Source organism: Telmatherina bonti (assembly GCF_933228915.1).
Source record: "Telmatherina bonti genome assembly, chromosome: 23".
Classification (NCBI taxonomy): Eukaryota; Metazoa; Chordata; class Actinopteri; order Atheriniformes; family Telmatherinidae; genus Telmatherina; species Telmatherina bonti.
In genome coordinates this window covers 6,147,759-6,173,044 of record NC_136632.1, presented here as the reverse complement: position 1 = coordinate 6,173,044, position 25,286 = coordinate 6,147,759, and the positions used below count along the sequence as shown (strand labels likewise).

The following is a 25,286-nucleotide window of genomic DNA, read 5'->3' as shown; positions in this document are numbered from 1 at the left end:
AGTTTGATGCAGCCTCGATGTGAAATAACCTGAAATGTGTTGAATGTGTCCAGTTGGCGAATCTGTGTAAAGCTCCAGCGCTGATTGCAGCGAATCATAATACAGACAATGTGACGGTCTGGGAGCTTTCCCTCATTCAGGAGGTCACAGCATGAGAAACAGCATCGCAGCCCCCCCACTTTCAATCCCAGATCCCGCTGATCCACTGATGTGGCAAAGATGGAATATTTCATTAGGCTCCTGGATAAACAGAGTCAGCGCTCTGATGTATCTCTGTGTGCACACTGGCTAAGGAGACCAAGCAGCTGTCTGGCTTTTACCTAAAACCACAGAGAGCAGCAGCCGAGCAGATTGGATTCAGGACCAAATTATTATGAATATCACCAGGACTTGATGGTCAAAACCAGCACATGCTGGTTATAATGGTCCATAACCTTTTGGAGGTCAGCTGAGGAGGCTGCATGAGTCACTGCAGCACATTTCAGCAGATTTAATGGAAAGACTGAGTGAAGTATTTTAGAAAAGGAAAGCTTGAAGGAGGTTTTTCCTTTCTAATCATCACCAAACATGAGAAATCAGTTCGTGTGAGAAAGAGAAAATGGACATAAATTTCCTCTCTTTCTAAATCCCATCCTTCGCTGTAGCTTTAGTATCCACGAGGAGCCGATTACTCATTCAGCCCCAGTAATTAACATGAGGAATAGTGAAGCCTAATGCTGCTACAGAAGTGTGACAGGGAAAGTGTTTCTAATGAGGCAGACCGTGGGGATTGTCTTCCCTCGTCTCTGGCCTTGCTGCCTGTTCCGGTCCACGTGACGGCGCAAAGCGCTACAACTGGAAGTGAGTCACTTTGAAGCCGGAAAGCAGGTGGGAGGACGTGACGGAACTTCACGAACAGCATTTTCAAAGTAGAGAAGAATTAAAAGGTTTCAATGCTCCTCATGCAAGCACAGATAAATTAGTTCAACGCAGCAGTAAACAACTGTGTCAGAACTTCTGCTGCATTTGCATCTCATAAAAGAAACAATAATCATCTTTCACTTTTCTCAGCAGAGCAAACAAATGAGATGTTACTGGTAGAAACAACTGAGCCGGTTCCTGAACTAAACTTTGACCCAGCAAGCGTGTTTAAACCAGTTAAATGTTGGTTCTTTGCATTGTGGCGTCACTAGCGGGTCAAAGCTGCATCCACCTGAATTACAGATGGCTGTATGGATGTTTCAGTGATAGTGTTAGAAGCATCCATTTTTTCTGAGTTGGTGCAGCTGGAACGGCATCCACCTGGTTATAATACGATAACATGGAATAACACAACCAGAATCAGTTTGTTTGACAAACCGATACATTATGAGAACATTGGGGTCACATCCTTAAATCTGAGTATTTAAGTATTTATGTATCATTTTTATTTTTATTCAGCTTTGTTTTACTTTATCATTCTCATTGATCCTTCATGATGAATGTATTGGAGGCTGGTGTGTGACCCACACCTCCACACCATGAGCCACACGTATAAATGAACAGTACAGAGTGTAAAAGGACTTCTTCATTTATAAAAGCTTTAATAATATCACCTCTGATGTTGATATTTTATCTTTAATACAACTGAGATGTGGATTCCGACATGATTTATTAATTAGCATCACTCCAATAAATTTCAGTTTATATTCATGTTGTTTATCATGATTTCCTTTTGAATGTTGATCGCAGAAAATTATATACATGTTGCCTGGCAACCAATTTAAATTTCGTTAGGCCAGATCTATATGCACGAAATCCACTTTAACTGCATTGTTTACTTTGGGAAACGGTAATTGAGCTGATGATCTCCAGGATGTTGACGTTTACTTCCACTGTGTAAAGTCCTCCCACTTTGGTTCTGGTTAAACTGGGTTGCATGAGGGCTGGTCTTCAGACAGCAACCAGATTCTGAGACTCCAGACTGGAGCCGGAACCAGAATGAGAGCACTAAAGGAGAGGTTTGTGATGAATAGATAACATGATTAAATGCTTTAAATAGCCGTTGGCTGCCGTGCCACATTGGCGCTGTGTGAGCCGTTGACTACTCTGACATGGAGGACGTTTGGCTGGTCGCTGGTCAGAGAGACGTCTTTAAGCCACAAAGGCTCACACCATGAATATTAAGACTGTCCCCAAGCCGCTCTGAGCTCAGCGTGCAGGCATAGAGCAGTGCACAGGAGTGGAAAGCTGACACACATCTCCAACGACACAGTTAGTTATTCCTCCCTCTCGCCAGTTCTGAAATCATGACAGCTTAACGTTTCAGCCTACAACTGTCTAATTTTGTGTTTTCTTGGTATTATTTACCTAATTTTACACCAAAGTGCCAAATAATGATGATCTGATCAGCTTAGTGATGGTAAACAGATGTCAGGTGTGTCGAGCTTCTGCACATACTGAGCCGTGTACATTCTGGCTTTTTAACACTTTTCCAGCCAATGTGCTGGAAACTGTTGTAACATTGTAATTAGCGCCTAAACCATAGACCGCATATGAAAAATGGACGCTGCCTCCTGCGGTTAAAAGTGAAGCCTATGCAGGAGTGCATAAATATGCAGTTCCTCCTTCATCCACGAGGGGCTGCAAAACAGAGCAAATCCCCATAGACTCCCATGTTAAAAAGACCAACTTCACAGCAGAAATAAACATGTTTACAGCTGGAATAAACATGTTTACAGCAGGAATAAACATGTTTACAGCTGAAATAAACATGTTTACAGCAGGAATAAACATGTTTACAGCAGAAATAAACATGTTTACAGCAGAAATAAACATGTTTACAGCTGGAATAAACATGTTTACAGCAGGAATAAACATGTTTACAGCTGAAATAAACATGTTTACAGCAGGAATAAACATGTTTACAGCAGAAATAAACATGTTTACAGCAGAAATAAACATGTTTACAGCTGGAATAAACATGTTTACAGCTGGAATAAACATGTTTACAGCAGGAATAAACATGTTTACAGCAGAAATAAACATGTTTACAGCAGAAATAAACATGTTTACAGCAGGAATAAACATGTTTACAGCCTGGTACAAAAATCCATTTTAGGTTTAATAGGTCAGGTTTACCTTCATGACAACTGTGGGGGGAGTGAATTTTTTTCCAACTCGCCCGTTTAAAATAATTTAATCTCGGCCAGTTAATAACGTGACTTAGCTTTAGCCCGCTTACCTCCGTTAGCTGGTTATCTCCTGTTATCTCCGGGTTAGCTCGGTTAGCTCTTAGCTACAGGCAGCTCAGAATTCGCTCTATCTCAATCATCCACCATGACGCTTACAGCCCCCTTCTCAGCTCCACCTCTTTGTCCATATTTGTATTTTCTGGGTGAAACGACATGCATGCCTCTGCCAAGATGGTGATGGTAGGAATCAATGATTGTCACTTTCAATCATTAGCACAGATAGACTGTGGGAATGTCCCGCAGACTGTCACGCTTTCTGGCAGCATGGAGTAGCAGGAAAACTCAGCTCTGTTACAGTAAGACATCAGATTCATTCCTCATTAGAAATGACAAATAAATTAGAAAACACAAACATTATAAGAGTGAGGTGTTTCAGCAGATCTGCAATTATAACGACACACGGAGTTGTCATGACAGGACATTATAGAGAACAAACAGTTGTGGTAGAAATCAGCAGCGGTTTGGTGAATGTTTCTGGGGTGGAGGAAGTGTAATGAGGACCAATTAGGGAGCAAATTTCACACCTCTCTCCGTTCACGTCTGCGGGTCACATCTGCCATCGAGCATTGTGCTTTGAGTCACGCTTGGCACCCGGGAAATCCACATCTGTGTCCCGCCTTGCCACTCAAACGCTTCCATTCACCTGCAGCCTCCTGATGCAAACACACACCTCTGCATCCGTGGGGGGTCATTTGGATGCTGCAGCTGATTCTGCCAAGTCAAAGGTCTGGATTTAAATCACGTTTCATACAGCACCTCCAGTGCCCACCCCCCACACCAGACAGACAGGCCCGGAAGGAGGAGAAAAAAGCCAGAAAAAAACCCATAAACAAGGAAGCGGGCAGAGGTTTGAAGAGGAGTCGAGACTTTGACGCAGACGGGGGGTGGAAATGGTTGCCATGGAAACCCCACCCTGCCTGCATTGAGTCAATGAGTAAGTGAAGAGAAGAAACATTGAGCAAATGGAGACATGAGAGAAGGAATAAGCTTTTGGCCACAGGTATTTATCGGGTCACACAAGATAAACAAGCAAATAGTCGCCGTTCTTTTCCGTTGCTCGCCCTCCTTTCACCGGACTCTCCTCTATTTGCTCTGAGATAATAAACAACAAATTGTAGGGCCCTGGAGAGCAGTTAGTCCTTTTATCATGCCGATGATCTCCCTCATCCATCAGCCTGTTAAAGACAAACGCAGTCATGTGACACACCAAGGTAGGAGGACTGCGCCGGTCACAAGTATGTAATCCGTTGATAAGAGTGACAGAAGAGGTTACAAACTGGACTTTTAAATATAAAAACTGGTAAAGAAAGGAGGAGGTAAGAAGGACAGCGTCAGAAACACAAAAATACTGAGATGCAACATTACTGACAACAGCAACCAATTATTTGATAACATAATCATTAAATGTCATTAAAAATAATGACGAGCAAAAAAAGTTTTGTAATTGCAGCAATTTAAATGAAATCAATCTGAATTTAATCTTCTTCTTAATAGAAGAATGAAGTTACCTGGGAAATCAGCACCTTTTGTTATTTAAGTGTCATGATTATGAATCGAAAAACTGTTTGAAGCGAGAAATGATTCTAAATCGAATCGTCACCCCAAAAATCAGAATCGAACTGAATCGTGACATGTTGTTAGATTCACTTCCTACTATCTGTCTGTCTGTCTGTCCGTCTGTATTTATAGCTGTGTTTCCATCACTGCTGCAATGGAAAAAACTTAAATATGTCAATAAAAACTTCTCCAACATGGCTAAAAACGTTTTGTGCTCTCATTAAGCATTTAATAACGTGTCCATATAGAAATATTCGACAAAAACACAATGGAAAGACATTTTTTACATTTATGCAGAGCATGTTGCCGGTTTGTGAAGGCTGATAGCCACTTGCCTCCGGGTAGAACCTGCCCCAGAGGGCATGACATGTCTGGTACCAGCAGAGGTTCATCACGCAGCACATTAAACTTCCAGCTTACTCTGAATCCCTCCTTTCCTCTGCGAGTTCCTCGGTGACGATCCTCTGATGAGGACAGCGGCGACGGCAGATAAACACAAAAGGCTTTTATCTCCATCCTCCTCAACGTGAAGTCTCGCGGGACGAGATTTTATCAGATTACAGCTGATCCGCTAAACACCATTCAATGGAAACTTCTGCAAATTGCAGTTATACTTTGTTAAAGTTGAAGAAAAATCACATTGAGAAACTGTAATGAGAACACAGCTACTGTTAAAATAACCACACTTCTGACATTATCAGCCATTATTTGTTGCTGCATGGACCTATGGGAAAGTTCCAGTAACGCTGCAGCTTTGGCCACGTGACTCCATTTCAATACGTACAAATGAGGAGAGGGGCAATGAAGTATTTGCAGGATGTCACCTCAAGTGGTTAGATACCTGACACGGTGACACGAGACGGACTGAGCGAGTGAGAAAGTAATGAAACTCAAACGCAGGTAAAAAGGTAAGACATGCTGTATTATTAACAGACTGAGAGGCCTCATTGGCTCATCACTAAGTGCTTTTCTGTGTCCGCGGAGGATAAAAGCCAGGCGGTGAAGAAGAGAAGAGGGAAGATGTCTTCATTTAAAGATTTTTATTTTAAAAAAGGAACAAAAAAAAAAAATGAAACAAGTGCAGAAAAGACTGCAAGTGTCAGAAATAGAGTCAAGTGATGAGATGCCTTTCGTGTCTTTACTGGCTCGCAGCTCAGATAGTTCACATATTTATATTGGATCACATTAAAGGGCTTAAAAGGCTTTTAAATAACTTTCCTTGCTTTGATTTGATGTCTTGGAATCAAAGCTAAACGTAACGAGTAAGACGATAAAAATATACTTTAAATTCCAGGTTTTTCCCATTTGACCTCAGTTATCGAATCATTACCAGTACACCCCACTTAGGTATGACAACGGGCTGACGCACTTTTTTTTTTTTACTCTGCCCTCCATCTTCCCCATCAAATCTATGTGGATTACCAGACGATAGGCCTGATTTCACATGGGCTCAGGCTATTAACGCTCTGACCTTGGACTTCAACCAGGCAATTTGTCTAAGAGCCGGCACAGCCGTGTCTGTCCTCACCAACTCTGTCAAAGCTTTACTGTTGGTATGAATGGCAACAACTCTCCGACTGTCGCCCCCCCATCTCGGTGAAACATGTCTTTTCTTTACCACTCAAAGGTTATTTTTAAATTGCTGTGATGAACCACTTCACATCCATCACATACAATTTTCATCTCTCTCGCCCTTTAGCTGGCCTTAAATTTATCATTTATCGCACATCACAATGGGTCTCGATGTAACTTTAATAGTTGTTCATGAACAAAGACGGTTTTTAAGGTTTCAGAAATGCAAGAATTTAGTTGTTTTTTGTTTTTTTTAATTTATGTACAATTTTCATTACCAAGTACAAGGCTAGTATTTTCTTTTTGTACAAAAAAGTCAACAAGAACCCAGAAGAGACTAATCACACTGGACTCCTACAGTCTGAAAGTGTTGCATTATAAAAGGATGGATTGACTGTTTTCTGTATCATCAGCCGGAAGACACACAAACCTCTAAAATGAGCTAATGTTGAGCTTTCTAGCTAGCTTCCCACCTAACAGAGTCTTCCCATATGATGCAGTCAGCGGTGGGTGTTTGTCGTCTGCCTGCTGTTCAGCACCATCAACCACAGCCAGCCTATGACCAGACATTCACTGAAGTTCCGTCAAAAACACACAGCAATACACCTTAGCAAGAATATGACTTGTTGTTTGAGGTGGAGTCATGATATAAACTAAACAAAGTAATCGGAGAGTGCAATTCTCCACCAAGACCTTTAAAAAGTTCCTGGATCCAAACATGGATCCAGATCACCACCAAAATTAAATCACTTACTTTTCACATGTCCAACTCCAGAAAACTTTGTGGAAATCCATCCATAACTTTTTTTTTTAACATGAACAGACAAACAGATCAATGGCGGTAAAAACATGACCTCTTTAGCGGAGAGAAATATCCCGTCATGTGACGAGTCGTAGTGGAGGAAAAAGTTGTGTTTTAGATGCACAGCAACATGGATAATTTGGAACCATTGTACGCATGTAAAACAAATAAAAATAACACTTTTTAACCTTTAATCAATGACACAATGTTAAGGAATACATAAAAAGTTGAAACTGCGGGAATACAGCGCTCAGACTGTCGGTGGTGTGCTCGTAATACAATGGTTGAGCGGGAAGCCTAAGTGGTGGAAGATCTTTGGCTGCTATAGGTCTCTGTTTGCTCAGAAAGTCTGAGATGCAGACTCTGGTCTGCCTAGTTGGTTGCCTGGTTGCCTAGACGATAGGTGGCTCTGGAAGAGATAAAGAGTTCTGATTAAAATATGCTCAACCAGAGACTGCTAGGATCTGATGCAGCTCTTAGTTTGCTTTTCATGTGTTGGAAACACTCCAGTTTTCTTCCTTGTTGGTAGTCATGACACGTAAGATAAACCACGTTACACAATGATGTACATCAATAATAGCTGATCGCATCACAATCAAATCACGAGGATGAAGCAGCCTGTAGTAACAATGTCATCACACATGGTATGGCTATCAGTGTCTCAGTGTGTTCATTCAAACTGGAGTTTCTGAATAAATGAAAGACCCAGTCGGGGTTATAATTCCCCATCTAGGCTGCTTATTGTCATTTCCTCCCACACTCTGAGCCTTCAACATGTTAACAATATGTGGATAGATTGTCTGAATAATAGCAACTGATTAGACTTTCCACTGTGACTGCAATCGTTCCTTACACTTTGCATCTTACAGGCTAAAGACTGCAGACGGTCGTGGTCTGGACAGTTTGCTTGCATCTTTTCTGTTACCTACAATCATTCACGCTAAAGGTCCAGACTCCACTGTGTCTTTGCTGAGCATCTACATCCCAGCAGCACTCAGGCCCGTTGCTGAAGCTTCATTAATGCACAGTTAACCTCCTCTTACCTTGCTTGTTGTGTGGTAGTTTATCTGCAGTTCATTTACATATAACCTATAGTTGTGCTCAAACTGATTCATACCCTTTTATTAAAGAAGGAAAAAAAACAGCTGCCTGTAAAATAAGCTGAAATTGACTAAAGTAATAATAAATAAAAATTTTTATGAAAATCATTACATTATTTTCTAATTCTGGTTCGATATAAATATTTTTTTTAAAAAGCAAGCAAATAAGAATTTATTACATATTACATCAGTGATAAAGTAATATTTAGTTGAACAATCCTTTAATGTTTCCGCTCCAGTCAGGTGTTTTCTGTTCCTCTCAGTCAGACTTCTGCACCTGATGACAGGTATTTTGTCCCACTGTTCAACAGAAAAGTGCTCTAATTTGTCCAGGACACATTTGTTTAGTTTTTTTCTTTTTTCAACTCAAATGAAAAAACAGTGTCTTTTAGTTATTGTTCCTTTTTTAGATCTCCAGTTATTTGAGTGACTGTTGTAAATTTAGTCTTTTCTTTAATGAAAGGGGATGAATACATATGAGCACAACTGTACATGCCTATATTCAGGCCTCCTCTCCTTCAGCCCTTGTTCTCCTGTGTGTTCCCCCTCCCTCCTGCTGTCTACAGCACACCTCTGTCTCTGATGCCAACGCAGCAGCTGCTCTCTGAGAGGCTATCAGAGAAAATTAAGCTTGTGTTGCAAATAAATAGCTCCATTTTTTGTTTCCACTGATGCATTCTGCTCAGAGAGGGAGACAGAAAAGCAGTTCAGGCTAAATCCCCCTGCTCCTGGCCTTGAAGAATGCACCTCCATTAAGGATTCAGGGGAGAGTTGGCCATCAGACAGCTGGGGCTAACAGCACGGCTAGGCTAACCCACTATCCTCAGATAAAGCTTGTCCACACCCAAAAAGACACGGTTTAATATCGCGACTGACTGACTGATAGCAATGGGTGGATATTCTCCAAACAAACACCAAAACAAAAGAATGACAAGATGTATTTTCAACATTAGTTTTTCCAGGTTTGCTAACGCACTGGACGATCAAGAACCTGATGAGGACCACACACACTCACACAGCGTATACAAGGATAGGCATGCAGCTTGAAATGCTACCCTGAAGTAACAACACAAAGGATCAATAGCTTAAAGCCCTCCAAATCTTATCTTTGATGGTTTACATAACACTCCATTACAACTGTGTGCTCTCGTGAGGCACTTAATGCAGCTAATTAGAGACAGCGAGACCGTCAACACTTGACTTTAAAGAGTCCAACTTCAAGACAAGACTAAACCAACACTCCAGAAGTTAATCAATCCTCCTGCGGGCGCGCGCGCGCACACACACACACACACACACACACACACACACACACACACACACACACACACACACACACGCGCATATTTGGGATATTTCAACCAAACAAAAATTGAAAAATAAAAAAAATTTGCCAAACAAAATATGAGAATATGTCCAGCCTGACAATGTGCTCAAGGTCTATTTAAGAGGATGATAAATGTTAAATTTAATGCGAGACAAAAATTTATAATGCATCAGAAATAATATGACATCAAAGTCCTCCAACATTTGTAATAACTGGTTTTTGCTGGTTTAGTTTTCCATAAAACCTGTGAGCATCATCTACTCAAGCTGCCATTAAGGCTGTATTCACATCAGGATAGTCCGCTAGACTCGGTCCGATTGGGGACTAGGCTCAGTTGTAGGGGGTGTATCCATGCAGACCGAGATCACGTTCACGTAGGACTTTGGTCAAACCAGTCAAACCATTAGAATAATATATCCCAATTCCCACCAGAGGTGGTGCTGTACTAGTATTTAGCAAGAGAGAGAACAAGACCTACATAAAGAAGAAAGCTCTGTTTCCTCCACCTGCAAGTTAAACATGGAGAGGAAACTATGGCTGTTTTGGGTTTTTATTGTTCTTATGCAAGTATACTGAAGAAATACACTGCAACGATGGACGCAGTATGAACACCAGACGAACACCCTTAACGCCATTGCTATGGATTTACCCACAATGCAATGTGGGTAAATGCAGGAAGAGACTTTTTTATAGTCTGCTTCCTGTATTTGGTCCGCTTGAAAAGAATCAAGACCTGCGTTTGTAGGCGGGCCGAGTCTGCTTCTTTGATCCGAATCAGGATTTGTTTGGTGCATTCACATTTCCCCAAATGAAGCGGACTTTCCCAGCAAATGGACTCTGATTCGGATCAAAAAGGCTGATGTGAATTTACCCTTAGAGGCTTGAAATCTCCAAAATTATTTAACACATCATTCATTGAATCAGGACTGAAACTGATTAAAAAAGAAACAGTTTCCCAAAAAAGCTAAAAAAAAAAAAATAAAAAAAAAAATCTTCTGTTCAGTCTTTAAAGCTGTTTTTAAAATTGGACATTTTTGTCCTTAAATACCTAAGAGGTTAATCATTTTTAAATTTCATGCTGAACAGAAACAATTATGCTTTAAAATCGATATTTTGACCATTTTATGACATATCCAAGACAAATTTTCCAAAAAACTCCACATAAACAGTGATATAAAGTCACCAAGCTGGCATTCAAAGGGTGAAAATCCTCTAATTGTTTTATGTACTTTTATGTTCTGCTTTTTACTGACTTGACTAAAAATGTGTCAGGAGAGACAAACAAAAGTGCAAACAGCCAAAATACTGACCAGACGAGGAGTAAACATTTCCCCAAAAGGACAAAAGCGTCCATCACGTTAAACGCTCTTTCATTCGCCTCATCGACCAGGAGACCATGTGTTTCCTGGCAGCTGTTTGTACCAAACTCTTCATGATCTTCCAGCTCTGAACGGAGATGTGTCAGCTAAGTGTGTGTTGTGCGCTGCAAGCTTACGGAGAAGCAAACTCACAGGGGACGGTGCGGAGGTAAAGGTTGTCCCGGATGATCTGCTGCAGCTCGTGGTCCACTGAACCTTTCTGGAATCGCAGGTTGAGGTAGTGACGCAGGTCCTTGTCGATCACGCCCCCTGTAGCAGCACAAATGAGAGTAATCAGCGATGGGACCCCTGGATGCTAATTAAATCAGTCACATTTACGGCTACTTTGATCCCAGGGAAGTTGCCAGGAAGAGGCTGATCTGGCCTTGATAAGGAAGCCGGACAGCCGCATCTCTTTAAGAACAATTTCCACGTCAAGAGAAGGAGGAGGAAGTGGGAAAACACGGCTGCAACATTTGAACCAGAATCCTTCAAGACATCAGTCTGGATTTCCTGAAGTCCTCTGAAGAAGCAGACCAACAGATGAATAATACACGCCGCCTCTCCGGGCTGCAGCATCTGTCAAGTGCAGCCATGGATTGGTGGAGGTGTTAATTGGAGTGCTGCCAAACACGTGTGGAGAGACGTCTATGCATAAATCACCCTCCACCTCCCCAGGGGGGTGTTCTTACTCCCGCTCTCCTTTCCCTTCACTGCTAAATGGACTCCCATTTAAAACCAGTCACATCTACAAACGGAGGAAAAGCTGTGGGACAAATAAGAAGAAAGTGGGAAGCACCGCCCCCCCCTCTCTTCCTCAACTCCATCCTCTAAGCTCCCTCACATATAATCACATTTGAAATGGAGCCTGGATGGAGGTGGTGGGGGGGGGTCGATTGATGTTACTGAAGGGATTCCTCCTGACTAACACACTTGTCATCCTTCTTATTCGTCATGCATGGAAGGACGGGGGCAGACGGAGTTGCTGCAAAAGGCTGCGCACATATTTGTCTAACCTTCAACATCCCCTCTGGGCTCCTGAATCCTGATACATAGAAGAACACACACACACACGCGCGCGCGCGCACGTGTACGTCAACAGCTGCATCCAAACATGCAGTCATCCAATCAGCACCGGATGAAACAGGCAGCCCAGTATGTCAACAATAACCTAGTTTGGAAGTTTTCTGTCATACTGGTGGCATGAATTATTCAGCGCATTCTGCTTCTTCTCTTGTGAGCGCTAGAAATATGCAAACACACGATGACACATGCAGCGGCACGCACTAATCCAGGACTAAATGAACACAGTGGTTCATTGTAATCATGCAAACCTGAGCTTGAGGGACCGGCTGCATCTGTGTCAACTCGCCTGCTTCACATTTGCATGAGAAAAGAGGATGATGAATCTGCACGCTGAGAAGGTGAACACACTCAGAAAGGGAGCAAAATCAGACAAATGGACATGAATGCACCTCTTGTGCAGACGCCGGTTCTGCAGCCGCTTTAGAGTGAGAGCGTCCTTTTTTCCCCCCCACCACTGGTTTTTGGGATGCAAATAATCTCCGCTGGGAGGAATTATTCTCCGGATGTTTTCCGACTGGAATCCCCCCCCCCCCCTTCCCAAAAAAAGTGTCCTTTCCCTTAGGTCCTCAACTCCATCCCTGTTTGCCCGAAGAAGCAGCCGTCAGCCGGCCCGAGAGTGGGATCTCCTCTCTGTGTGCTCCACGGAGATGAAACATGAGAGCGCGGCAGAACGAGTGACTGCAAAACACTGAGGCAGTGTGTGAGAGAGAGAGAGAAAGAGAGAGAGAGGGCGAGCGGGAAAGAAATGTGAGGGAGAACGAGCACGGAAGCACAGCTCCGGTGATGGGGATCTATCACACTGATATCCTTTTTTCCCCTCATGGATTCATCCAGATTCTCAGGTCCTACGTCGCCCTCCGTCTGCACCACGGGGTACTACATCTGTTTTACCCCCCCATCTCATTCCCTTCCACATGGTTATGACGTCCTGCAACCGTCACATGGCGGGAAACACCAGCTTTCATCCATCCGTGTTCTGGTTTGGCATAAATATGTTTACAAGCTGTTTATTTTTCATTGTTTAAAAATAGACAATAAAATGTACAAAAAATTGTTAATGACTTTTAATCAAATTTTTATTTAAAAAAAAAAATGTTGCATTTCAGAACTTAATTTATGATCAGTTTTTATTAATGAAAACGGTTGCCATATTTTATTTTACTTCATAAAAAAAAACACATTCTTAAATATTTTTAAATTATTCAAATGAAGTTTTCCATCCTTTTTTTTTTATCTTAATTTTCCCCTGACACTAATTTATTTATAATTATAATTTATTCCTTTACATCCCTGAACACATCGTAGAAGAAAAAGGACACACTTATCACGTCTTACATCTTGTTGATAAAAATGTTCGAGGTGAAAATACTAATTACATAGTGGAATGAGTCAAGAACAAAGTTAACTGAAGTCTAAAGCAGCATCCATCGGGTCCGAGCCTCATGCCGAAGAATTTCCTACGTCAAAGTAAACTTTTGCAAACCCATTTTATGGGGGATATTTTTTTTTCTAGGGGGTGCTGTAGAGCCACGTTTGCATTAAAGTGTATGCAGACCATTGAATCTTGCTATTTCCGCTGGGCATGAAGTGTGTGCCTAGTTTCACAACTTTTCACGGCGGCTAAGGGGGCTAAATCTGAGTGAGTTTTGCAGAAAATAAAAGCTGTTCTTCGTACAGCTCGGACCCTAAATAAAGTCCTGAAGGTCTGGATTCAGGATGATGCTCCAGACTCTGGAGAGGATTCAGAATGAGCCTCGCTGTGTGTGTTCTACACCAGTCAACTGGCAGGCCAGTCCAGACCATCAGCACGACATCACCACATGAGGCCGGGCGTTGTTCTGCAACCTCTGCAATGTGGGTCTGAGGGTCCCACCCCGGCACTGATTGGCAGTCTGGGTTCCTCTGGCTGGCACATGATTGGACTGTACCAAGGATCCGCCTCCCCAGATCATCACTGACCCACTGCCAAACTGGTCATGTTAGTAGCCAGTAGCCAATCCCAGTGTTTCTAATGAATGCCAGTCAGGCTGCACAGTGGGGGGCTTTGAGGCTTGTGGACTCTATGAGGCTGGACCCTCATAGAGTCCGTTTCTGACAGCCTGAGTAGAAACATGCCCATTAGTGTCCTGCTGGGGGTCATGTTGTAGGGCTCCTCCTGGTCCTCCTGCGCCAAGGAGCAGATAATGGTCCTGCTGATGGGTTGTTGTCCTCCTACAGCCCCCTCCTTGTCTCCTGCTGTCTCCCCCGTGCTCTCCATACGCTGATGGGAGACGCAGCAAACCTTGTTGCTACAACACACATTTAGGACAATGTAAATAAATGTAAGACGGACTGGAAAGAACTTTTCTACGTTGTGTCATCAGGAGGCTTTTTATCAGTTCGTTGTGCTGAATGTGGGAGCAGAATCTTCTTTATGTTTCCCATTTAGCTGACATGTTGGCTAGCATCTGGAGTTTCTCCTCTCCTCTGACAAAAGCCTGACAATTTCACCCTTCACCCGTCATTTCTATTCTCTGAATAAACAGAACCCAGTCTGAGAGACGACTAGAAAGCCCAGCAAGACAGAGTCTGCTGGTCAAATATTACAGAGCTACAGCCCAGAACAACCAGTTCCAGTCATGCACAGCGCCACCATCAGAGAGGATCAGATTATAAACTGGAAAACGTGACAACAATGATTAAAACTGCAGCTGATCCTGCTGTTGAATCTCTCTTTCTGCAGAATCTCCAGCCATGTTCGGTGGGAGATGTGGAGTCGTGTCTCTCCTGCACATATGTCACATCCTTCTGTTTGCGCTGGTGCTGTCTCCGATGCACTCTTTCATCCGTTCCATCTGCTCTGACATTATTTCCACGGGTGCAGCCACATGGGAGACAACAAGGTGAACTTTTGAACTGTGGATCTTGAAGCACTCTAGTTACTGTAGGCAAAGGAATCCAATTAATTCCATGTGAAGAGCTTTATTATCATATTAGTGTAATAGTCAGTGTGTATTTCACGAGTGGCCATGAGGTGGATGTGCTGCCTCTCGATATGCCTGAAGATTTGTCCGTTCTAAAAACAGATTCTGTTTCCAGAAGAAACTGCATCTGTATCTGATTCCTGGAGCAGCTCCGCCGGTCTGGACTCACTGGGGTGAATGAAACTATCTAAACAGATGTGATGCTGCTTGTTTTTACTCTCAGGGTTGTTTCACATCAGCTCCTCCAGCTCTGACAGCTCCTGATGCATCTTTTATGTGACACTGACTGTGTGGGGGGGGGTGGATAACAGATGACGAGTGGGTAAAGTGACAGCACCTCCAAAAGCCAACCTGTTGGCTCGAGAGCAGATCAGCTGAACGGTGCTTAAGGTTTCACCGGTTCGATCCCATTGGTTTACCTTTAACCTTGAGGAAAAGCGAGATGTTTAAATCATCGTAGTGCGACGCAACGCAAACTCCTCCCTGCTGTTCAGTAAAGATTTCTGGCAAGTCCTGAATCACAAGCAGGCATTAAAACCGCTTCCTAAACAGATGGATGAATTAAAATGGTTTTTCTGAGGAAAAGTGAAAAAAGAAGAGAGAGAAGTCTCCCTAGCTCCGCAGGTGTCGTGTAAACCTCCTGGGAGGCAGACGGAGAGAAAAAACCTTCCAAAAGCAAGACAACAGCTGGTTCCCTCGGGAGACAGAGGTGCCTCATACCCAGCCACACATTAGTCCAGCTCACTGAGAAACTCTGGACACTGCTGCAGGTTATGGATGTGGATGTGAAGCTTGCAGGAGCAGCTGTCTGAAGAAATGGAGACTCCTTGTTACTCCTCCAAATAGTTCAACTCCACAGGATGCGTCATTTCCACGCTTCCCACTGGCCGTCTGTATGCATGTATCCTGCTCTCTCTGAAAACGCCACGGCATTACAATCCAGGAGCTGGCTTTTACCCAGGAGATGGCTGAAGGTCCGCCGCCTGTGGAGACTTTCAGGAGAAAGTTGGAGGCGATTTTCCTTCACACGCCTCACTGCTGGACACTTTCTGCTGGAAGATGGTTCTCACAGCTGGACATGTAAAGGAAAGGGTGTCTACTGACTGGAAGCACAAGTTACTGCGTGGAAATCACAGTTTTCTTCAAAACACAATGACAACTGCAAGAAAATGATAGTCGTCGTGTTGATATGAACAGCACACGTATCTGAAAGTATGCATGATAGCAGAGAGGGAATGGAAAGCAACATGGAAATGAAAGCAAAGGCGTAACCCCGTAAAGGCTGACCGAAGCTTTTATTCATCTGAATCCTCAACTTAGACCTTTAAAGAACCACTATGCAACTTTCTGAACTTAAACTTTGTGTTCGTCTCATTCTGATGGATAATTATTAATTACACATCTGCTGCTGTTGTTGCCCAGCAGCATCCAGAGAACATTTCACAAATGTTTTTCCCAGCCTGGAGCGTCATGTTGCACCGGAGTTTCTCTCGACTCCATGTTTCACATGCTAACTGGACATCAACACATTAGTGGTTGGTGTCTCGTTGCTAGCACGCAACATCACGGCTAAATAAAGGAAAAGAAAAGGACAGACAGAGAGCTGAGGAAATACAACAGACTTTTACTGACTGTTGTCAAAAAACAAATACCATGCTCCTGTTAGCAGCACACTGTCTGGGTGGAAAATGTCCACAAGTCTGGAGCAAAGTGCTGCGCAGACGTGTGTTCGTACGTAGCTCCACGTGCAGCAGGTGCAGTGTATATCAGTGACATCAGCGCAGGAGAAAAGAAGATTGATTTGTGTTTATTAATAACAGTAAAGCTGCGGTGTGCTGGTAAAAGCATCACACACAAACTACTGACGTTTTGTTGGACAACCTCATGCAAGTTTTGATCCACAAACATATCTACTGTCTGTTTTTTAGTCCAGTTCTTTGAACTTTTTTATCATCTTATTGGAACTTCTCTATTGATCTCACATAATTTAGATGGAGAACTGAGCCATCAGAATTACTTCAGTTCTCCCAGCGCTCACTATTGATGTAACAGCAGCAGACAATCGATAAAAAGAGGTGCATATAAAAGACGAATAAGTGGAGCAAAAAGTTGTGATTCATCTGAACACACCATGCGTACAAACACACAAGTTTTCCATCATTGTCCCATTGAGTCTTTAAAACATGTCTGAAATCTGCAGCAAATGATGTAAAGTCCATCATGGAGGATGTGCTGGCAGTGAGTCAGCTAAGCCCACCGGCATCATAACATCGTCCTGCTTACTTATCTCAGCTTCTATAGGGGCATCCAGCAGCATTCCCAGCATTATCACACCGTGTTTTTGTGTGTGTGACAGTCAGAAGGCTGTGGCAAACAGCTGTTTGGATCATCTGATTAATTAAATGATGAGGATGGGCTCATAAGCCTCGCCACTTCCAACATACACACACACACACACACACACACACACACACACAGTGCTCTGATGATTAGTCTTTAAAGAGCTCGTGCGATGCCAACCTCGTGCACACGCACGCACAACATTTAACAGACAATAACTTCACTTCAGCTACAAACACAAACAAATATGAAATCTGAGAAAACTGACAGATTCTGTCCTTCGGTACGCAGAGTTTTCATGTCATGTGTTAAAGGGACAAAAACAAACATTTATTTATTCATTTTCCTAACCGCTTAGTCCAATGAAGGGTGGCGGGGAAGCTGGAGCCTATCCCAGCAGTGTTTGGGTGACAGGCAGGGTACACCCTGGACAGCTGGCCAGTCCATCACAGGACCAAAAACAAACAGTATGCAATGATATGAGTTTTAGATTGTTGTTTTTTATTTTATTTTATTTTTTTTATACAAACACGACAATACCGTTTCAGATGAAGGATCTGCTGTATAAACAATATGTCCTGATCTGAAGGCACATTCAAGCCGCTTTAGTTTCAGGCTTTACAGCTCAAAACTCCCAAAAAGTTTAATTAAAATATAAATAAGTATTGAATTTATTTATGAATCTTATCAATGTATATTTTGTTCCCAGTAGAAAAAGAACCAACATATGAGATGTTGAAACTGAGATAAATATGAGGTGAATGTGAATGTGAGGGCTGTAAAAAGTAGTTCCAGGGTAATGTTTAGCATCGTGAGCATCTCCTCTTTAAACATCTGGGAAGTGAGGAGTGCAGCTGCTGCTCAGTAGAAATGTTTTTGTACTGGTGAAACTGGACTGCAGCAGACCAGTTCTCCTGTTCCACCATGCTGCTGTGATGATGCAGGATGTGGTCCAGCATGGTGGAACCTGCAAGGTCTTCCCTGAAAGAGACGTTGTCTGGATGGGAGCAGATGTTTCAGCATGATGGAGCTTCCCAGATGTGGAAGCTGCCCACGCCATCGGCACTAATGCAACCCCATCCCATCAGAGATGCAGGCTGATAACAAGCTGGATGCTCCCTCTCCTCTTTAGTCTGCAGGACACGCCGTCCATGCTGTCCACAAACTATTCCACATCTTCATCCAGGTTTCCACTCAGAACATTTTAAATGAGCTTTGGTCCAGAGAAGACGGCGTGTTTCTGGATCCTCTTCACATATGATGGAGCTTTAACCTGCAGGTGTGGATTTCAGCCTGAACTGGGTTCACACTGGTTTCTGGAATCTTCCTGAGTCCATGAACTGGTTTCCAGTAGAGAATCATCCCTGTTTTAATCCAGTGCTGCATGAGGACCTGAAGATCACCAGCATCTAGTTTTGACATAAAGCTCTGTCCCATGTGCACAGAGATTCCTTTTTATTCTTTTCATCTTTGGTTGACATGTCAGACTGTCAATGGTGGAATCATCAAGTCTTCACAGTTTCACATCGAGGAACATTTTAGAGCCAGTTTGTCTCAGACTGGTGAACCTCTGCCCGTCTCTGAAAAGCTTCTTTTATTCTCAGACGTGTTACTCAGTATAACAGTTGTTTTTGACGTGTTCCAGTTACTTTTCCAGCCTTCTGTTTTACAAATACATGTGCTGTTGCCGTCAAATTCAATATAATCTAAACTTTTCCATGAAACAATAAGAAGTCTCAGTTCTGATATCTGCTATGAAGTTGATCTTCTATTGGGAATAAAACTTCCTGCTGTGCTGTAAGTTTAACTACAGAGATTCTACGTTTGTTTTATCTTGTAAAATCCCAGAAACACTCTTCAGGTTGGTGTCTGTGTTATCATCTATGTGACTAAGTAGCACCACTGACTCAAGCGTCCTCAGGGTGTGTCTTTAGTAAAGTATTTCTGTGTTTATTGATTCCCACTGGCAAGCAGCCTGTCAGACTCCAGTTCCTGGCAGAGGGGGGGGGTCATAACCATTTAGGATATAAAAACATATGCTGCTTAGTGGAGGTGTGTTAATGGCGGCTGCATTCCACTCTGCAGCTTTAAATAAAAGCTGGAGAGAAAACAAAACATGTTTGAATGTTCAGAAATGACAGGACACCAGCATGCAACACCCCCCCGCTCTGAGTCTCCAGGTCCCACAGGCGATTACACCTTCCTGCTGCTGCGTCAGGCTGACCAGTCCCAGCTCACCCACCGCCATGGAAATGTTTTTTGGCCACCAGCTGCCTTTCTACATGTGAACATGAGTGTGTTTGTGATGTGCAGCATCTGTCTGCTGGCAGGGACCGCCTGCTCCGTTCTAACCAGGGGATGGGACCCGGCTCGTGCTGCTGGAGCAGGAAATGCAGAGGACTGATGAGGAACAGCATGACGGAGCAGACTGGTACCTCACATTAGCCAAGCTGCCACATCCCAACACATGTGGCTTCAATTTAATCGGACCAAAAGGTCTTCTTGCTGCTTTAATGACAAAGAAAGGAGAAAGAACGGGCTGAAAAGTTGCCTGAACTTTATTTGAACCCCATTTTGGGGGAAAAGGCGTGTGATTAGACGGGTGCCCCTGCCTCTAGTGAACACACGATTTGCATGCACGAAGGCAAACTGGGCGAGAACCAGCTGTGATTAGTATGCAGGGACAGAACCAGTTGAAGGCTGACAATCAAGCCGCTGTAGTACTAATGAGGAAGACCACCGAGGGGCTCTAAATCCAGCAGAGACACGGTCAGTTTTCTGTTCATGGCTGCTCACAAAACTCTTTCTAATACACACACACGGACACAGACACATAGAGACAGACACACGGACACAGACACATGGACACAGACGTGTGGACACAGACACATAGAGACAGACACATGGACACAGACGTGTGGACACAGACACATAGAGACGGACACATGGACACAGACGTGTGGACACAGACACATAGAGACGGACACATGGACACAGACGTGTGGACACAGACACATAGAGACGGACACATGGACACAGACGTGTGGACACAGACACATAGAGACAGACACATGGACACAGACGTGTGGACACAGACACATAGAGACGGACACATGGACACAGACGTGTGGACACAGACACATAGAGACGGACACATGGACACAGACGTGTGGACACAGACACATAGAGACAGACACATGGACACAGACGTGTGGACACAGACACATAGAGACAGACACATGGACACAGACGTGTGGACACAGACACATAGAGACGGACACATGGACACAGACGTGTGGACACAGACACATAGAGACAGACACATGGACACAGACGTGTGGACACAGACACATAGAGACAGACACATGGACACAGACGTGTGGACACAGACACATAGAGACAGACACATGGACACAGACGTGTGGACACAGACACATAGAGACAGACACATGGACACAGACGTGTGGACACAGACACATAGAGACGGACACATGGACACAGACGTGTGGACACAAACACATAGAGACAGACACATGGACACAGACGTGTGGACACAGACACATAGAGACAGACACATGGACACAGACGTGTGGACACAGACACATAGAGACAGACACATGGACACAGACGTGTGGACACAGACACAGAGACAGACACATGGACACAGACGTGTGGACACAGACACATAGAGACAGACACATGGACACAGACGTGTGGACACAGACACATAGAGACGGACACATGGACACAGACGTGTGGACACAGACACATAGAGACAGACACACGGACACAGACACATGGACACAGACGTGTGGACACAGACACATAGAGACAGACACATGGACACAGACGTGTGGACAGACACATAGAGACAGACACATGGACACAGACGTGTGGACACAGACACATAGAGACAGACACATGGACACAGACGTGTGGACACAGACACATAGAGACGGACACATGGACACAGACGTGTGGACACAGACACATAGAGACGGACACATGGACACAGACGTGTGGACACAGACACATAGAGACAGACACATGGACACAGACGTGTGGACACAGACACATAGAGACGGACACATGGACACAGACACATAGAGACGGACACATGGACACAGACGTGTGGACACAGACACATAGAGACAGACACATGGACACAGACGTGTGGACACAGACACATAGAGACAGACACATGGACACAGACGTGTGGACACAGACACATAGAGACAGACACATGGACACAGACGTGTGGACACAGACACAGAGACAGACACATGGACACAGACGTGTGGACACAGACACATAGAGACAGACACATGGACACAGACGTGTGGACACAGACACATAGAGACAGACACATGGACACAGACGTGTGGACACAGACACATAGAGACGGACACATGGACACAGACGTGTGGACACAGACACATAGAGACGGACACATGGACACAGACGTGTGGACACAAACACATAGAGACAGACACATGGACACAGACGTGTGGACACAGACACATAGAGACAGACACATGGACACAGACGTGTGGACACAGACACATAGAGACAGACACATGGACACAGACGTGTGGACACAGACACAGAGACAGACACATGGACACAGACGTGTGGACACAGACACATAGAGACAGACACATGGACACAGACGTGTGGACACAGACACATAGAGACGGACACATGGACACAGACGTGTGGACACAAACACATAGAGACAGACACATGGACACAGACGTGTGGACACAGACACATAGAGACAGACACATGGACACAGACGTGTGGACACAAACACATAGAGACAGACACATGGACACAGACACATGGACACAGACGTGTGGACACAGACACAGAGACAGACACATGGACACAGACGTGTGGACACAGACACATAGAGACAGACACATGGACACAGACGTGTGGACACAGACACATAGAGACAGACACATGGACACAGACGTGTGGACACAGACACATAGAGACAGACACATGGACACAGACGTGTGGACACAGACACATAGAGACGGACACATGGACACAGACGTGTGGACACAGACACATAGAGACAGACACATGGACACAGACGTGTGGACACAGACACATAGAGACGGACACATGGACACAGACGTGTGGACACAGACACATAGAGACAGACACATGGACACAGACGTGTGGACACAAACACATAGAGACAGACACATGGACACAGACACATGGACACAGACGTGTGGACACAGACACAGAGACAGACACATGGACACAGACGTGTGGACACAGACACATAGAGACAGACACATGGACACAGACGTGTGGACACAGACACATAGAGACAGACACATGGACACAGACGTGTGGACACAGACACATAGAGACAGACACATGGACACAGACGTGTGGACACAAACACATAGAGACAGACACATGGACACAGACACATGGACACAGACGTGTGGACACAGACACAGAGACAGACACATGGACACAGACGTGTGGACACAGACACATAGAGACAGACACATGGACACAGACGTGTGGACACAGACACATAGAGACAGACACATGGACACAGACGTGTGGACACAGACACATAGAGACAGACACATGGACACAGACGTGTGGACACAGACACAGAGACAGACACATGGACACAGACGTGTGGACACAGACACATAGAGACAGACACATGGACACAGACGTGTGGACACAGACACATAGAGACGGACACATGGACACAGACGTGTGGACACAGACACATAGAGACAGACACACGGACACAGACACATGGACACAGACATGTTGAATCTTCAGGGTGTCATTCTCTTTCTGAAGCCTCATACTTCATATATGCAGCAGATTTTCTTGTCATAAACCCTCTAAACAGCCCGCTCTGCCCTTTCTGCCTCTTATATCACTGAAATCATCCAAAGGTAAAAGGAACGGGGGACTTTCATTCATCACATAAGTATAAAGTTAATACTTTCAGACTGACTGACAACCGTATCTTCCCTCGTAGACCGGAGAATACTGCTGAGGTAAAAGGGTGTGCCAGCTGGTCCTAATGTGCAGATAAATGCCTGAAAATGACCATAAAAGGTCCTGAGACCAAAGGAGCGTATGCAAACCATCTGTATGGACACACTTTGGTACTGGATTTAATGGGAAAGAGTCCAAACTTTTAACTGGTAGTGCACGTCTACAGAAAAGCTTCTACATTCCAACAACATGAAGTGAAATGTGCCAAAGGTTGTGTAGAACGCAGGGGCTGCACACTTGTGCTAAATGATGTCCTGACCGCTCGCTGGCCTCCACAGCAACACCATCATAAATCAGCTGAATCATAAAGCAAGCGACACCACTTTCTATCCCGGCACTAAATTCTCTCTCTCTCTCTCTCTCCCTCTCCCTCTCTCTCTCTCTCTCTTTCACACACACACACAGTTTGGCAGCTACAGCTGACCAGACATTGATACGGTCTCTACTGGCTGCAGGCTGCGGAGCTAAATTTGGACGTCCACATTAAGTTCACTGGGAGTGTTTATCTGAAAGCCACAAGCTGCTGCGAAGCGTTAAGCGCGGAGTTATGCCTTCATGTCTGTCGCCTCTTTCTTCACACCTCAAACAGAAGATGTGTCGGAAAAACTCCACGTTTTATTTACAGTTAAACAGATAAAGTGAACAGACACACCATGAAAGTATAAAATAAATTGTAATGGTAGGTTTGTTTATTTACTGAGGTATTTATTTATTTAGTTATTATTCATTTGTTTGTTTATTAATGATAATGGTGTTTTAATTAAATAATTTCCTTGTGAAACAAGATTTAATGAAGTTAGTAAACAGAAAAATTAGATACAAATAAATATCTGCATCATTAAATGAATAAAAATGACTATCATGACAAAAGGGTCATTAAATGAATAATTTGACTTCTCAGAATGAACATTTAATTTATTTATTCTGCATTGATGCCGCTAGAAAGCTTGTTTCAGGGCAATTTTTCAAAGGCAGCATTTCCAGCAGCATGTTTTGCTACGTTGCATTAAATCTCTTTCACACCCTGACAGCAGCCAATCAATGAAATGTTCAAACACCAATATTAACATGACATCTGTGGGAGACAAGATGGAAAAAAACGTCCAATCGTTTTAACTGGCTGGATGGTGTCTAAGATTTGTCCCCCCAACCCTTCCGTGCATGCACCTCTTCATGCACAAATCGTGCTCCTAGGGTGTGTACTAGCAAGAATCTAGTGGTACGATATGTATCACAATACAGGCCAACAATAGGATATACTGCCATATATCAGGATACTATAAGCAAGATGATATATTGCTATTTTTCTCAACTCGTGGTAAACACTGAACGCTGTTGCATGCTTGACATTAACTTGCTGAATCAGAACAGAGGATCTACATTTCACCGCAGAGCAAATAAAAACACTCATCTTTATGTACAAAATGAAAAATGAAATTAAAATCTGCCTCATCAGTAAAGACCATAGACTGTATATAAAGAGATGGACGTAGCCTCCATGACGTCACCTGTAGGTTTCTGAAGAGCTGAATTGAAGCTCGGTGGTTGCCGCTTGGTAAAGACCTTTTGTTTGATAAAATCAATGCAGTGCTTTTGGATATCTATACAATATTGTCACACAATATATTTCGATATCTGTTCTTCGATAAGATATTTCGATATACGAATATTTTCTTCAACGCCCAGTGAAGACAATGAAGCGAGGCTGCAAATTTGTCCGTATTTTCATTTATAAGCAGGATAAAGTTATTTTGGTGGATTATCTTCACTGTTGTGACAAAGCATCCAGATGCCAAAAATCAGCTTCTCTCACCAAGATTTAACGGCCAAGTTTGGTCTTTAATATGGAGCGAGTAATAACTTTGTTCATGCATTAAAAAATCTTTAATTCCACACATTAATCTTTGTATCGAACTAA

General features: G+C 43.6%; 1 protein-coding gene across 1 annotated transcript in view; it reads right to left on the bottom strand.

Moving 5' to 3' along the window:
• magi2a (membrane associated guanylate kinase, WW and PDZ domain containing 2a) overlaps window positions 1–25,286 on the bottom strand; it is a gene marked incomplete at its 5' end in the record, with an annotated part of 293,628 nt that overhangs the window by 174,528 nt on the left and 93,814 nt on the right. The window contains one exon of the mRNA XM_079263001.1: window positions 11,082–11,198. Coding sequence (XP_079119127.1) covers window positions 11,082–11,198 — 117 coding nt within the window. The remainder of the gene's footprint in view (window positions 1–11,081; window positions 11,199–25,286) is intronic.